At 50.4% G+C, this 16,152-nt stretch overlaps 5 protein-coding genes across 5 annotated transcripts; 3 read left to right on the forward strand and 2 right to left on the reverse strand.

Annotated features, from left to right (window-relative positions):
* Positions 1–241: 241 nt before the first annotated feature.
* On the forward strand, positions 242–1,300 carry VFPPC_02099 (adenosine deaminase; the record flags this gene model as incomplete). Its single annotated transcript, XM_018281808.1, has 1 exon — positions 242–1,300. The coding sequence occupies one exon, from the start codon at positions 242–244 to the stop codon at positions 1,298–1,300; it is 1,059 nt and encodes a 352-aa protein (XP_018138885.1).
* A 649-nt stretch (positions 1,301–1,949) lies between these two features.
* On the reverse strand, positions 1,950–5,689 carry VFPPC_02100 (ubiquitin conjugation factor E4; the record flags this gene model as incomplete). The annotated part of the gene is made up of 7 exons (XM_018281809.1): positions 1,950–2,862; positions 2,920–3,285; positions 3,341–3,433; positions 3,497–4,443; positions 4,509–4,722; positions 4,795–5,531; positions 5,588–5,689. 7 exons carry the CDS (start codon positions 5,687–5,689, stop codon positions 1,950–1,952), a joined length of 3,372 nt encoding a protein of 1,123 aa, XP_018138886.1.
* Positions 5,690–6,952: 1,263 nt separating this feature from the next.
* VFPPC_13204 (TRAF-like signal transducer) lies at positions 6,953–8,578 on the reverse strand (the record flags this gene model as incomplete). Its single annotated transcript, XM_018290981.1, has 1 exon — positions 6,953–8,578. The coding sequence occupies one exon, from the start codon at positions 8,576–8,578 to the stop codon at positions 6,953–6,955; it is 1,626 nt and encodes a 541-aa protein (XP_018138887.1).
* Positions 8,579–10,376: 1,798 nt separating this feature from the next.
* VFPPC_02102 (lipase) lies at positions 10,377–12,603 on the forward strand (the record flags this gene model as incomplete). The annotated part of the gene is made up of 2 exons (XM_018281811.1): positions 10,377–10,468; positions 10,533–12,603. The coding sequence occupies 2 exons, from the start codon at positions 10,377–10,379 to the stop codon at positions 12,601–12,603; spliced, it is 2,163 nt and encodes a 720-aa protein (XP_018138889.1).
* Positions 12,604–14,138: 1,535 nt separating this feature from the next.
* VFPPC_13205 (glutamate decarboxylase) lies at positions 14,139–15,957 on the forward strand (the record flags this gene model as incomplete). Its single annotated transcript, XM_018290982.1, has 5 exons — positions 14,139–14,404; positions 14,464–14,491; positions 14,550–15,155; positions 15,216–15,848; positions 15,904–15,957. 5 exons carry the CDS (start codon positions 14,139–14,141, stop codon positions 15,955–15,957), a joined length of 1,587 nt encoding a protein of 528 aa, XP_018138890.1.
* Between the last annotated feature and the right edge of the window lie 195 nt (positions 15,958–16,152).

A 16,152-nucleotide genomic window follows, 5' to 3' on the forward strand; every position in this document is an offset into this window, starting at 1 on the left:
AAATAACATTCAAAGGTTTTCGATTTGAAAGGTTTGCCGCTTGTTACCACTACTGGTGCTGCTGTAGGCTTTCCAACCCGGGACGATCAGGGGCCAAAACGTGCAGTACCAAGGCGTGGGTTTCTGACAGATCTAAATGCCGGTTGCAAGTTGACGTCACACGCATGATATTGCAACCTTTTGCCGCTCAGCAAATGCAAGTACAAACGAGGTGAAATATCAAAAAGACTGAATCCTCGACATGTGTCAATCTAAACTCCACAATCTCCTCACCGCCATCCCCAAGGTCGAGCAGCACTTACACATTGAGGGAACTCTTGAGCCGGCCCTGCTCTTTTCCCTAGCTTCCAAGAACAATATCCCATTACCTCCGGATCCCGTGTATACATCGTCTGAGACGCTGGTAGCGCGATACCAGCGCTTCACCAGCCTCGATGACTTCCTCCACTACTATTACCTGGGGATGAGCGTCCTCATCACCGCGCAAGACTTTGAGACCCTGGCCTGGGAGTACTTCACCAAAGCTGCGAGTCAAAAAGTCCGCCATGCAGAAGTATTCTTCGATCCGCAGGCACACACCTGCCGGGGTGTATCCTACGATACCGTCATGGAGGGCCTCCTGGCAGCCAAGCAACGAGCTCAAAAGGAGTTCAACATGACGGTCGAGTACATTGTCTGCATACTTCGCCACCTACCCATCTCCGACTCCCACGCCCTCGTCGACACGGTCCTCTCAAAAGGCCACTTCACTGACGGAACCCTCATCGGCTTCGGCATGGTATCCAGCGAGAAGAACTTCCCTCCACACCTCTTCCGCGATATCTACACCCGCGTTGCCGCCACAGGCACGCACCTCACTACACATGCCGGTGAGGAAGCCGGTCCCGGATTCGTCACCGAAGCCCTCTCCCAGCTCAACGTCGAGAGAATCGATCACGGCCTCGCATCAGCTCAGGATCCAGACCTGCTCAACCACCTGGCCACGTCCAAAACCTTACTCACCTTTTGTCCCTGGTCCAACGTCGTCTTGTGCAACCTCCCGAAACTCGAGGACGCACCCGTCAAGAAATTTCTCGAGGCTGGCGTGCGTTTTAGTTTGAACAGCGACGACCCCGCCTACTTTGGAGCGTACATACAAGACGTGTACTGCAGAGTACAAGAGACGTTTCACCTTACCGTCCAGGACTGGGATTGGATTGTCAGGGGTGCCGTGGCGGGAAGCTGGTGCAGCAGTGAGCGAAAGGACGAAATCACAAGGGAGTTGGATTCCGTCTTGGCAGCTTTTGCGGCTGAGACCTGAACCGACGCCCTGAAGAATAGATCCATGCTGTTGTGAATAGTATGCGCAGCAGTTGGGTGGAAATACAGCCGTAAAGGGGACATGGCTTGGTGGCGTGGACGATTTATACGATGGATGAATTCAACATGATACCCATATTTATCTTACAGCAGGTTTAAACATATCTGCAGACGCAGACTAAATAGTCTGTAGTGTCTCATAATACATATTCACTGCATCATGACATTGAGTACATATCTATACACCTTTAGAACTGCCCATAACAACAAGTGACCCCTGCAGGTAGGTAAATGAGCAGATACAGCTTAGTTTGCCAAGTGCCCGTCCTCAGGCCGTCACAAGGGGCAGGCAGGACCTATATCACACAATGTGACAAGTAATGTGAAGCAAGTCTATAATCCACCTCGACAACCACCTTCTTTGTCCGAATTGCCTGAGAGGTTCTAGGTCTGTGTAGCTAGCAATAGTGTTTCCAATATTGGCAATATAATCCAACAACATCGACTCCAACAGACCCTTTCATTTTGCAATTGTAAATGCCAGTACTCGGTACTCCATATCCAGCCCAAGCCCATGACAAGAAAGACATCATAACAAGTGTATTCGTAAGTCTGCCATGACGACAGCCGTCCAGGTCTATACACGCCACTTAACCCTCCGAAGTATCCATTTGCTGCTCCTCCCCGCTGCCAGCAGTAGCAGCAACCTTGTCCTTTGCAATCTTGATCCTTTCCTCTCTCCATCTATCAATCCTCTCCTTCAGATCCGCCTGCGGAATAGCATCATCAATGGTCATGGGCTGTCGTGTAAACGGATCCTTGGCGTCGCTCAGTAAATGCTGCACAATAGTCGATCTATCTACAATGTGACGGCTAGGTAGAAGCACGGGGTCCTTCATCAGTTCACCCATGATGGGATCCTCAAACTCAGCCGGGATATCGCCCAGATCAAGCTCTGCCTGGTCCAGTTCGAGTTTGGCATCCGCAAACATGGTTTTAACTTTTTCCCACCTTGCTAATTCGGCGGGGTCTTTGGCATTCTTGGAGGATAGAATACGGGTGACACGGTCGAGCACTTCGGGTTTATAGGATCGACCATCTGCTGCGACGGCATCCACAAAGACTTTTGAGTAGCCGAGGTGGAGGTATATGTCGACAAAGTCGGAAATCAGTTGGATGGGACGGAAATGGTATTTGTCCTTGTTAGAGACGGATAGCTCTGCTGCAGCCTTTTTCCCGGCCAATGTCTCCAGGTTGTAGTTCAACATGCTCGCTAATCGGGAGACGATTTCAGGCATGGTAAAGGAGTCACTAAGGGCTTTGGTAAACAACTTCATCATCTCCAAGGTTTCGTTGGCAAGCTGCATGTACGAGGTAGCCTGACCACCCAGTGTTTGCAGCTCCTCTTCCTTCTTTTGCCGGTCCTCGGCTGAGAGTGAAGGGTTCTCGAGTTCTCGCTCGAGACTTCTGATCTTGGGGAACTTAGTAAAAGCCTCATCCAAGACATAGGTGGCATCGTTGAGCAACATGTTTACAAATTGTACGAAGAAATCGCGGTTAGTCCTTGGGTGTGTCGTTAGTATGTTTTGCTTTTGTCTTTCTTGTTAAGTTTATACATACTTGCTTTCCCGCGTCAGCTGCTGTTTGTAAACATCGTTGCTCCAAACGCACTTGATAACCTGGAAGATTTCATATCGAATGTTAAATTTGTCATAAAAGGCAGTGTTGGCCCCGGTAGACTCGCATTCAATATAAAACTTCATCAGGGAGTGCAGGAGATACTCGTTAGCGAATGGGAGTGCCATCAGCTGGTCGCCCAAGACTCCCTTTTTCAGGTGCATAAACGGCCATGTCCCGTAGAATAATAGTGAAACTAGAGAGGATTTGAGGTACGGGTTCTTGATAAATTCAGATGATCGAAGAAAAGTGATACACAATGCAATCATTTCCTCGCCAACAGCACTTGGGAGAATTTTTGGCAGGAATCTACGCACTCATATCAGCATACAGCCTCAGGTATCCAAAACGTTGACAAACGCACCTAAAGACAAACTTGAAATTGTCTACGATATTTTGCAAGGTATATTCGGGGAGACAGGCAAACACCTCCGAGTTGTCCTCGGATAAGGGTAATCTTTGTCTCTCGTTAGCAAAATAGCCAAGAAAATCGTGTTGCCAAGCCACCACTTGGACTTACTTGATCATTTGAGACTCTAGGCCAGGTTTATAATTGGAGCCTGTGGCCAGCCGTAGGAGCCAAACGGCTACGTAGCGCATGAACCGTAGTGACGTGCTCTGCATCCTCTCGTCGAGCAATGCGCCCTCTATTGAATACTTCAGTGCAATCGTCTTCTCCAATACGTTCGTGTGTCGTTTCAAGGTTTCCTCAAACAGTCGAAGTTGGGGGGAATTGATCAGTTTAGGGCGTTCAGCCTCCATTGCTTTGATGTGCTTGTCCAGGTACTTAATCTCACGATCCAGGTTCTTGAGCTGTGAATTCAGGGCTTCGCTTCCATAATGATGCGCTGCTAGTGTGAGGAAAAAAGCCTCCGATATGAAGTTGGAGTCTCCTTCGACCTTTTCGGAGTAGTATTTATCGGCGGTGGCTTGATCCGCATTTAGCTTGGTCTCATCTGTGATGTCAACGCGTGGTTGCCTCCTGAAGTAGCGCGCATCAATCTTGTCCACCTTGCTAAAGTCGTTATCCATGAAAGGTTCGCAAAATCGGTCCATGATGGTCGTCACATTGAGCATGAAACCATCTGAGGCAACTTCTCTAGGGTCAACCTGCATGGCTCTTCGCTTGTGGTTCGTGTTCATGATGTACGCAAACCAGTCGAGCGTCCGACTCCTCGTGTCAGGGCCAGCACGGATAAAGGCATTTGCGATTACGAACAAGTCGTCTTGATGCGCTCTCAGAACTATTCTTAATGATTCTTGAGCGTTGGCGATTCGAACTTTATCAAGAGATCGTGCTCCGGGGAAGTAGCTCTTGATAGCGTCCGGTTGGAGGGGAGAGATGCGGAAGAAGGGGCCTAAAATAGTGTGTCTCTCAATATTATGCGCAGATTGCGCCATGTTGAAGCAAGGATGTTGGGCGAGATTGGTGATGAGGATTGGAAAACGAGTATATATGAGAAGGGCCTGGATAAAACAGCTTAGCCTGCAGTGCCACCTATTAACGCAAGTGAAGAGAGGGGGACACCAACCTGAACATAGGGCTTATAATCATCACCCAGTGACAAGGCAGAGAGCTGAGAGCTTATGTTAACCATGGCATCATTAAAGAGAGCAGGAAAGGCTTCATCGTCGTCAAAACGCTTTGTAGCTTCTCTGATGAAGTCAAAGCAAAGGCCACCATCATCCTGAATACCCTTTAACAAATATGGCACCAACGTATCATGTTGGGGATTCGGGTCTCGCCTACAAAGGTGTCAGTCCAAAGCTAAACACGACGGGATTGATCCTCCCCATGTCACGTTGAATCCCACGAACCCATAAAGTGCCGGCATGGTCAAGGCAAACAGACAATTGCTCATACAAAGCCTCTTGGCCTCTTCTAGAATCTCTTGCCTTGATGGCGTAACATTCTTGGCAGCAGTGGTGGAAGCCTTGACGGCTCGTTTCCAACACGGCAGCAGATACTCAAAAAGAGGCTTATTCAAGGCCCAGTTGCTACAAGCCTCTATTATGGCTTGATCCAAGGTGCCGATGGACAACTTCAACGCTTCTCCCGAATCGTTTAGCTCTTGGTTCAAGCTGGGCAGGAAGACCAAGCGTTGACCTTGCGGGTTGGTCATGTGGTGTGGATCAACGGAAACACGGAAGATTTGTGACAGCACACGATGTGCATAGTCCTCGTCGGTCTCTGTTTTTTGCTGTTGCTGCTGCTGGGCTGGTTGCGGAGTTGGTTTACGGGGGGCGGATGCTGAATCGGCGTCGTCAACATCAGGTGCGGACCGTTTGCGAGAAGGACGGGAAGTACCTGTAGAGCTCGATTCGTCTCCAGCTGCCTTGGTGTTTTGTACACCAAGTTGTGTGAAGGGATTTGGGCTCGACTGTGCTGGCTTCGCAGCCGGCGTCACGTTGATTGTTGGTTTCTTAGGGGCAGCGGGCTCGGAAGCTTGTGGTTTGGGTGCTGGTGTTGATGACGAGGAAGCCGAAGCTTGGTCGGACGACTCGTTGGGTTTGCGCGCTATGTTGCTCAGCATGGCGATACGGCGTGCTCGCATCTATATATGTAAAGTGTTAGTTAGAAATCTGAGTCCATGTAGCATAGGATATCAACAGGTGCAGTATTAATTGTTGAATATGAGGATTTGAGACTTGCATGATCTTTATCTGGGGTATCGTCTGGCCCGCTCTGGGGAGGTTGTTCGTTGGGATCCATGATGATGATGGCGACGTCCAATGCTCTCCTTGTGGAATTGTGCAAGACAGATCAGAGAGGAGGCAGGAGGTCTAAATGTGATGTGTGGGTGCAAGAGTTGAAAGGAAGACTGGGTTTGTCTGGAAACAAACTAGAACAAACGGGATGGCAAGGCTGACGTCGATAACTAATTGTAGACCCAGCATCAAATGGACATGGACATGGAGGCTCCAGCTCGATGATTATGGAATCCAAAAGAGCCCCGCCGCGGCTTTCACCACCAGCACCAGCATAGCAGAACAAACGCAGCCAGCTCGGAATCGGAGGTGCCAAGTGGAAGTGGGGCAGGGGAGCTTCAATGGTGACTTCAACCAGCACGGACACTCAAGCTCCGGTTGGTCTGGTGCCTGGCAGTTTAAAGTCCGTCTGGCCCAGACTTGACATCAAATGCGCCGGACATTCCTCCCACGAACACTCCAGTCTGATACATGAGGCACTATTTTGGCGCTGCGCTGTTCTACAGTACACTACATGCACCAACACGAAGCGGCTGGCTACTCAAGTCTGGTCTGGTGCTTTGTTCCGTCTGTCACTGAACTTCCAGGCAGTGCCCTGTCAACCATCAGCTTCACTCGCCTCTATGCCCACTCCAGTCGTCAATCAAGCTCCATGCCTACAATTTGAGTTGATTTGGCACTTTAATCATTCGATGTCAGGTGTCATCTGTTGTCCAATTGGCCGTGAGATTTTGATTTCGGTCTTTGTTCCTTCCAAATCCTCTCATCATAAACTCCGCGAGCACCACCTCAATCATCTCCAAAACTCCGCACCGGCGCTGGGGCCACTCAAACAACCAGACATCAATTGATCCCTCACACATACATGCCGCTTACTATATACCTACGATGATAGTGCCTGTTCTTCCCTTACAGCACTCCTACTACTCTACCATCCTTAAGTTTGCCGATGTACCACTCATTCTGGTCCCTGCGCCAGCCAAATCTCACGAGTTATTATAGAACGTCAATGCTGGCATGTTGCATTGTTGCGTTAGACTTTGGCCACGCCAGCTATCACAAATATTCTTTATATTACTAGCCTTGAATGCCCATGTATATCCGCGTTTCCGTTTTCGCGTCGCGCTTCATTCTTATGCTACTCATACATCATGCAGCTTTGTATTTGCCGTCCTTTTTGTTGTCCTTTTTGTTGTCCATCTCAGACCTAGGGTATCCATTGCTTGTACTGTACATCCCCCCTCTAACATTGTTTAATAATCCCGCCTCAGAGTCGAGGTACGTCCATATCAGCACTTGATGATCTCCGCCTCTCGGGTAAGATGGGTGGCCCATCACCTGAACTGTCACGACGAATACCCGTCGTTGGCCCTGTCGTGTTCGCTGCTCTAATACGTCCTTCTTCGCGACTCCGATTCAAAAGCCAGTTCACATGCATGCGTATCATGTTAATGTTGTTCCGTAGCTCTGTGACCTCCTCGCGTATCGGCATCACTTGATTCAATGTCCACATACTCTGCCTAGCCTCGAGATGGGTCAAGTTCTGATGCACTTCTTCGAAGCCGGCGTCCAGGTCCTGCATAGTTCGGTTGTCATTAAAAACTGAGTCGTTCCGGCCGCTTCCACCTTCGCCATGCTTCCGGCCATCTGCCAAAGCTTCGTCGATCCGTTTTGCCGTTTCATCTTGGCGAAGCTGCATGTCTCGGAACTGGCTTGTCAGATCGCTATACGACTGGATGATTTCTCGTTGATTACGGATAACAACGCCCGATGGTGTTTCCGGGTGAAAGGCGCATGTAAATGAATGTGCCCCGATTTCTCCGCGTATTGTCCTAACTGGACAACCCAAGTCTTCATAAGGGCAGCCAACTTCTATCCCATCACACTCCAGGTCGTGATGCGAGTCCATCTGCGAACGACAAACCAGTTGCCAGCAGGCCTGACATCTCGTCTTGGCCTGGGGGCAAGAGAGCAAATGCAGCTCCTTGTCTGTTTCTTCCACCTTATCATCGCACATGTCGCAATCCACTTCCTTGTGGTGGCACTCATCATCCTTGGGTTTGGCACGCAGCTTCTTGTCACACGTAGTATCAGGGCATGTAAATTCCCGGAAGCGGCATTCCGTAGTGGCGTGTTTCTCGACGTTTTCACGCCGCAGTTCTCTTTCGCAACCTCGTCCTTGGTTGGGGCATTTGACAATCAAGCAGTTGAGCTGTGTGCGGACAAGCCTAGCCGCACTGAAGCAGTCCACCCACAATAGGAGCTCGCGATCAATGGGACAGGCTGTACCTGATGGACTTGATGCTATACTGCGTCGCAGGCACCTGTAGCAGAATGTATGGTCACACGGCGTTGTAACAGGATCGACCAGTGGATCGTGACATATCGGACAGAGTAAGTTCGGATCGGGGTCGGAGACGTAGGTCAAGGTGTGCATGTCGAATATGCAGCTGCCGCCGTATTTTTTGGGTATATCAAGAGAGCAAAGGTGCGGTGGCAGCAAAGGGCCGGTCCTACGGTTGGGGCCAGCATCAGCGTGCCGGCGACCATATGGCTGCGACAATATGGCGACTGGCCTCGGCATGCGCTGTACAACATGTCCGTTGGCATCTTGGGCGTTGTAAAAGGCTTCGGGAGACGGTGGTCTGACGAGGCTAGTGACGAGATCTGGTGTGGCGGCTGTCCGCCTCATGTTACGACGAGCGAAGCGCCTGGCGGCAGCAGGGCTCATCCGAACCCCTTCATCGCTCGACTCAGAGCCAGCATCTCGAACGATGTCAGTAGTTACCGTCTCGGTGGTTGTGCGTGAACTCGAACCCGCAGCAATGGGCTCGGGGTCCACAGCCTGGGCGGGAGTGAGAACGGGATTTCCGATTTCCTGAGCAAATGACATAGTTTGGCGGAATGAACGCGGGGTTCCAATGGAGTGGGCTGAACCAGGTAGGATGCAGTTGTCAGCTGCTCGAGAAGGAGAAACGCATTGGAAACTCGATGTTTTAATTACAACTCGTGTAGTGTGCAAAGGCTGATGAAGCAGAAGTTAAAGTGATGGTGGGAGGGTGGAAGTGAGGAGACATGACGATATGTCAAGTGCCAAAGGTTGCTTTTGTTTGGTTTGACTGTCAAGTGCTTGGTCTTGCGCTTGGTTCAGCCGATCGGAGCGGAAGCGGGCGAACCGCCGCCACCCCCAAATAAGTTTGCTTTGACAACCGAGGCGACGATTCAGGGTCCTGAGGGCTTTACTTTAGTCATGTTTCCTAGCATTGTGCTGGCATTTTGTTGGTAGTGATATCCTGCCCTGTTTCCCTCTATTTTGGGGCGCATCGGCTGACAGTTGGTGGATATGGAACATTCTGTTTGTGATGCAAACCAAGCTCAACCGGCGCGATTTGGACTCACCACATTGTCAGTCGACCCGCCAGACCCCAGAGAACTTTCAAGTCATCTTTAAATTATTATGGAAATAATGGAGCATTAGTTCTGACAGGTCGAATCGCTAGATATGTTTAAGCACTCGGAATCTGGTTTCAAGGTTTGCGAGTCTAGGGTACCGGTGATGTCTCGATGGATTCTAGGCAAGTATTTCCGCACTCACGTTCTACCCTGACGAGCTGGACAACGCATAGTGCGTCTCAGCTATTCCATTGAATCTACTTCCCAGCGTCATAAAGTTCTGGTGGTATGTCCCATGTCCCATTCACGGTCGAGACAAGCATGTGCTGGCGCTCCGTATGGGGAACTTCCAATTGATGAGGTGTGGGCGACGTATTTCAAGTGGAGGGGCACGAGGACCCCAGATGCAGGACCCTAAATACGTGGTCCAGCACTTGGTCTGCATGATCATGATGGCTTCTGATGCTGTGCTGTCAGCGAACCCATGTCCGGCCGGTTTACTTAATCATCGTTGCAACAATTCAGCCCATGATGGATGAAGGATTGTGTTCTGCAATCTGGATGCAACTCAAGCTTCCGTTTGACAGAGGCATGGAAACTGAGATGTGCCAATACCATCGACGTGATTGGCCAACCCTTGGCTCGCACTTTCCCCACGAAACTGCGGCGGCTTCCGGCACCCAAATCTTGCTGGCAAACCCGGACCAAGCACACCAAACTGGAAAGCACGACTGACCAACAGACCAGACCAGACCAGACTACTTTCACATGCCAGTGCAAGGGCAAGTGCCAGTTTCCACGACGTCAGCAGCCCACACCCTGCGCCATCAGCGAAATGCGTCACGAGCCCATTCACGGGCCAGACTAGACTGCGCAAGGCATGCAATCAGTCTTCGCGTGAGTTGTCGCTAATGGTCCCTGGTTTGGACTGTTTCGAAATACAAATCCTAGACTGGAGCCAAGTTGCATTGTCTTCGTTACCCAGCATTACCAGCCGCCTTTTGACCAGTTGAGCCATTGAGCCATTGTCTCGGATTCCATTGTACGACGCCACTAGCTAAACAACTCCGTCTCACATTCTTCACCCTTATTCTTCGATTCTACATTTGTTTGATCAATTGAGCACTATTCTGCAATAGCGCTACCCTGAGATCATGAACGGTGTTCTCGTTGCTTGTTGATCAAACCATACCCAATCCTGGTCTGGACTTTCACATGTCACTGAATGTAACAACTCGTTTGCAGACGGCATCGACTCTCCCTCCACAGCGTCAAATCTACAACCAGTCGGAATCAGCATGATAGACCATGTATTGGGTCGACCATCTTCAAAGTCAAGGCGACTTCAAGTCTTGGCTGTGCTATCCATATGGTCCTTTTATTTGTACAGGTATGTGTGGGCTGAAAGGGCCACAGCTTGATATTCCATGGTTCCGTGACTGACCCCATTCTAGAGGACACAAACATGGACCTCCCGGGGCACAAGCAATCTCCAAATTCTTCACCAAGCGCCTTACTGCATGGCAAATATCTGCCTTGACGATCATCTACCTTTATGCTGCTCGAAACTTCAGCGCCCTCGTTGGCCTGGCTAGTCCAGAGCCGATGGCCAACATGTACGACACTACATACTTCCGCGCAACATGGGTTTTAACCGCGTTGGATGCTGGATTCTGGACGGCGATGAAGATCAAAGTCAAGTGGATCAGGGACCTGGCGAGCATATTCTTCTCGCTCTTTTACCTCGTGGCGGCAGAACGTGCGGATGAAAAGGTCCGCAAGGTCCGAGGAATGATCACCGTTGACCATCTGCGTGTTGCTTGGAATAAAGGCACAACGCCATATTTGAGCGTTCTACAGAGACTGATGCGGCCCCGATTCACAAGGTGGCCGCCAAGGCAAATCCGCATTCCCCGACCAGCAAACAGTGATTACAAAGAGCCCGTCATGGGCTGGCTGTACTACGACGGGCCGTTGGCGGACTTGCTGCATCACAATAGACTTGTACTGGATGTTCCCGGCGGAGGTTTTGTCGCCATGGATCCCCGATGCAACGATGACAAGCTGCTTGCCTGGGCGTCGAAATCCGGACTGCCGATTCTCAGTTTGGACTACAAGAAAGCACCAGAATTTCCCTACCCCTACGCCGTCAACGAAATATTTGACGTGTATGATGCCATTATCAATACAAAAGGACGCTGCATTGGCATGTCAGGCTTGGAGACGCCTCGAATTGTTATAACTGGTGACAGTGCCGGAGCTAATTTGGCTGTTTCTGCGACCTTGATGATTCTCGAGACCAGCAACGGGGAGTTTCGAAGATTTGGCGGCCGGGGATCCCTGCCAGCCCCGGATGGCTTGGTTTGCTTCTATCCTGCACTGGATATGAATATCGGAAACTGGATGACGGACGAGCAAATGTCCTTGATTAGAGACCGAAAGATGCGCAAGACTAATAGATCTATTGCCAGACGTAAGAGCATGCAATACAATCAACTGGTAGGAACACCTCATCACTCAGAAGACGAAGACGAAATCACTCCCCCGGAATCAAGTGCCAACCTCCCCAGGAGCCCGCATGACTGCCAGCCTCAGTTCTCTCACAGCGGCCCTCAGACTCTAACCCCTAGCAAGGAGAAGGAGAAGGCGAAGGAAAAGGACAAGGAGAAGGAGAAGGCAAAAGATGGAGGGGAGAAAAAGGATAGCATGTCTCATCACTCGCAGCCCATGCAGACCCGCCTCGCGACGTCCTCAATGATCTCCTATTTTAATGACAGAGTTCTGACCCCCGAGATGATGCGAGCTATGATTATTCTTTATATTGGACCACACAATCGGCCCGACTTCTCGCAAGACTACCTGTTAAGCCCCGTTCTCGCGCCCGAATCACTCCTTGCCAAGTTTCCGAAAACCTACTTCATGACCGGTGAACGAGATCCCCTGGTGGACGACACTGTTATTTTTGCGGGCCGCCTGCGCCGCGCCAAAGAAGCTTTGGCAAGGGAGCAAAATCGCCCATTTGATGACACCGAGGCTGCTGAAGTCGCGCTCATTCCCGGTGTCTCTCACGGGTTCATGCAATTCCCGGGTATCTATCCGCCTGCGTGGAAACACTTTGACCGCTGTGTTGTCTGGTTCGAACAGCTCTTCCTCGACGCGGAGCATGTGAGAACTAAACATCAACGGCCGGCTCTTCTCTCTCCCCGCATCGATAGGGTGGCATACCATAACCAGCAACGTCAGCATCACCAACACCACATGGCAGAGTCCAGCGGTGACGAGGATAAACCGTTAGAGATTAGCATGACCAAGCTAAATAGAGGACGAAGCTCGACTGTGTCTGGGGGTGCAGAAAAGGCTGAGCTGGTGCCGAACGGGAAGAGCGATGGTGGCACATCGAAGCCGAAGAAGAGGATACTGAGCAAGAACAAGAGCCTGATTAAGTTGAAGAGCACGGATGATTTGTTAAACAGGAGAATGGAAGGACTGGCAGGTGGCTTGACGGGGACAGGAGAGGAGAATTAACTGTAGATACCAGACTGTGTGAACATATGACATGAGGGATATGTAGATACTTTGCGGAAGCAATTCAATTACGAGCGCCTTACTGAAATTTAGCACTATTAGAAACGACGGCTGAAGCATCTGAACTCTGAAGTGACGAGCCAAGCATGCATCCATTTCCTGACTATAAAGTGAAGAATTTAGACATGATGGATTTGGCTCAAGACTTTACTCGTCAGAAAGAGTCTGGTCCAGCTAATCTCGTCGTATGTGTCTCTCGGCTCCTTTTGGAAAGTAGCTTGGCGTCGCTCCTGCCCAATTGATGGCTGCAGCACCCTGCCCACCCAGACGCATCCTGCTTTGCAAGAGCAGCATCAATTTCTGCACACTCATTTGGCATGAACATCCGCATCCCACATAATGTGACATGACTACATGAACTCTTTCACTGTTGCAGTGAGCCCTCAGAACCCCTCAAAACCCAGCCCTTGTTCTTTGCGTTAATGTCTTCTAGTATTGAGCCATGAGTACCATGCATGGCCCAACATCAACTCCAGTTTTGACCACACCAGCAACAAGTCAAGTCACGCACTGTCAGGGGTCGTACATTCGGGTCAGTTTCCGACTACAACGCTTGAACAATCGGATTCAGTTTCACATCAAATCCAACCCCACGGGCATCTAATCAATGACGCACGATTCACGGCAAAGAGAGAGGGCAGCTTGCTCGCCCGGTATCTGACACGCTTGATCTGCTCCCCACCACCCCATATGACCAAGAAGCTCAAGTGGCAGCGTCCGGCAAACACGGCTGCGATCTGGCAACCTCAGAGTGGGGAGATCAGGCGTTGAAGCGGCGTTTATTGAATGATTGGGGGACTTTTTTCCCACCTCTTCGTACATGCAGTTGGATGACCCCGAGGTGTTCTGGAGGCCGCTCACTGGTCTGGCAGCGTGGCATATTGTCCAGCCTCTCAAGCAGTCGTTGCTGGCCCATTTTTAGCACCACAACATGAGCCGTCAGATCCGAGGCGCTCAATATGTTTGGTGATGAAATGCATCGAAAACCAGCCACAACCCCTGGCCTAACTTGAGGAGCTACCGAACCAGGACAAAGAGGGACAATCAACCCAGCCGCTTCACTAGCGGCCGTGCCGAACCAAGCCTTGGTATTGGCCAACTTGATTGTTTTTTGGGATGCATGGAGTATGTGATTCAGACTAGTGCTAAGGTACTGGTCGATGCCTTGGCCACAAGGTGTGGGCAAATGTGATACCATGTCGCCAGAACTGTGGTGTCTGGAGCTCAAACTGAGGTGTGTATCACTGACGTCGACTAGTCGAGCTCCAATATGCAGGTTGTTCTGCACACATAGCTAGCTATAACACTTCCCCCATCCCCCTCTTCCTGACTATCTATAGGGTCCTTTTTTGTTTCTCATACTTCGCAATTTGACCTTTTGCGCAGCTTTGTGATATCGTATTAATCCCAATTATACCCATCCTATTCCAGTATCCTTATCCTTGACCCCACGTTGATCAACCCCGCGACATACAATGGTTCATCTCAGTGCCATTCACAAGGAGGGGGACGGCAATGCCGCTAGCATTACGGCAGACAAAGTTTCTCGGCTGGCAGACAAGGCCGGAAAGGCTCTGAAGCTCTCTTCAGATGCGGATCAATTCACCACGAGCGTGTATGGATCTCGCTTTGCTGAGCAGGACTTGCCGAAGCTCACCATGCCTGAGTGTTCCATGCCCCGCGAAATTGCTTACAGGATGATCAAGGACGACCTCAGCTTGGACAACAACCCCAAGCTCAAGTAAGTTGCACACTGAGAGCAGGGCGAATCGCACGATATCTTGCTAATAACATGGATAGCTTGGCTTCTTTTGTCACCACTTACATGGTTGGTGCCGAATCTCTCATCCCTCTATCCGCACTCGCATACTGACTAGCTTTATTAGGAAGATGAAGCTGAGAAGCTCATGGCCGACTCTCTCTCCAAGAACTTTATCGACTACGAGGAATATCCCCAGTCTGCTGACATCCAAAACCGCTGTGTCAACATGATTGGCGATTTGTTTCATGCTCCGGGCGGCAGTGCTATCGGCACCTCTTCGGTTGGTTCATCCGAAGCCATCATGCTAGCAGTGTTGGCCATGAAGCGTCGCTGGAAGATTCGCCGCCAGGCCGAAGGCAAAAGCACCGAAAATCCAAATCTTATCATGTCGTCTGCTGTCCAAGTTTGCTGGGAGAAAGCCACACGTTATTTCGAGATTGAAGAAAAGTTCATCAACTGTACGCCAACACGATTCGTCATTGACCCCGAAGAAATGGTGGCCAAGTGTGATGAAAACACAATTGGCTGCGTTCTTATCTTGGGCACTACTTATACTGGCGACTACGAGGACGTCAAGGCTGTGAATGACCTGTTAATCGAGAAGAATATCAATGTCCCCATCCATGTGGATGCTGCAAGTGGCGGTTTCGTCGCGCCGTTTGTCGTGCCTGATCTGGAATGGGACTTTAGATGCGAAAAGGTCGTTTCCATCAACGTTTCTGGCCACAAGGTAAGTTCACTCTTGAGTTGTATACAATGAAATACTTCCGACTGTTTAACACGTCTGCAGTATGGTTTGGTCTATCCCGGCGTCGGCTGGGCCATTTGGCGAGCTCCCGAATATCTGCCTCAAGATCTTGTTTTCAACATTGACTATCTTGGAGCCCAGCAATCATCTTTTACCCTCAACTTCTCCAAGGGGGCATCTCAAGTCATTGGCCAATACTACCAGCTGATCCGTCTCGGCAAGGTAGGCTATCGGGACATCATGAGCAACTTGACCCGCACGGCCGATTATCTCAGTGACTCGCTCGAGAAGCTCGGGTTCGTCATCATGTCTAAGCGCTCCGGAGAGGGCCTTCCACTCGTCGCTTTCCGCTTCGCCGGTCCTCAGGAAGGCGGACGCGAAGAACGACACTATGACGAATTCGCGCTGGCTCACCACCTTCGATCCCGTGGATGGGTTGTCCCTGCCTACACCATGGCGCCAAACACGAACAAGATGAAGATGCTTCGTGTGGTGGTTCGAGAGGATTTCTCCCGTAGCAGGTGTGATATTCTCATTTGCGATATTAAGCTCTGCCTGGGTATGTTGGAAGAAATGGATCGCGAGACAGTCAAGCGACAGGAAGAGTACATCAAGACACACTTGACGTCTTCTGGGCGGGCTCAGGAATCGATCCACCAAACTCCGCACTTCAAGGTATGCATTTGACCTTTTTCGGGGTGACTATTCAGCTATAACTGACATGTTGCAGGAGGAGGAACACTCCCTTCAGGGCAAGACTGGCAAGACGCATGCCGCCTGTTAGTTGAGGATACTTATGACATGATGACAATGAATACACTTGGAATGGACAGCACATGCCATTGACGACGCAAGATGCAGTTTTCTATCGTAGGATGCATACCCTCCACCCCTGATCATGCCTTGCATCAGGCATTAAACAGCAGAGTCCAAGACGTAGTAACGCAAGCCACCTCCATCCTGAAGGCAATTTTACAAC

This window comes from Pochonia chlamydosporia, chromosome 1 (genome assembly GCF_001653235.2).
Source record: "Pochonia chlamydosporia 170 chromosome 1, whole genome shotgun sequence".
In the NCBI taxonomy this organism is placed as follows: Eukaryota; Fungi; Ascomycota; class Sordariomycetes; order Hypocreales; family Clavicipitaceae; genus Pochonia; species Pochonia chlamydosporia.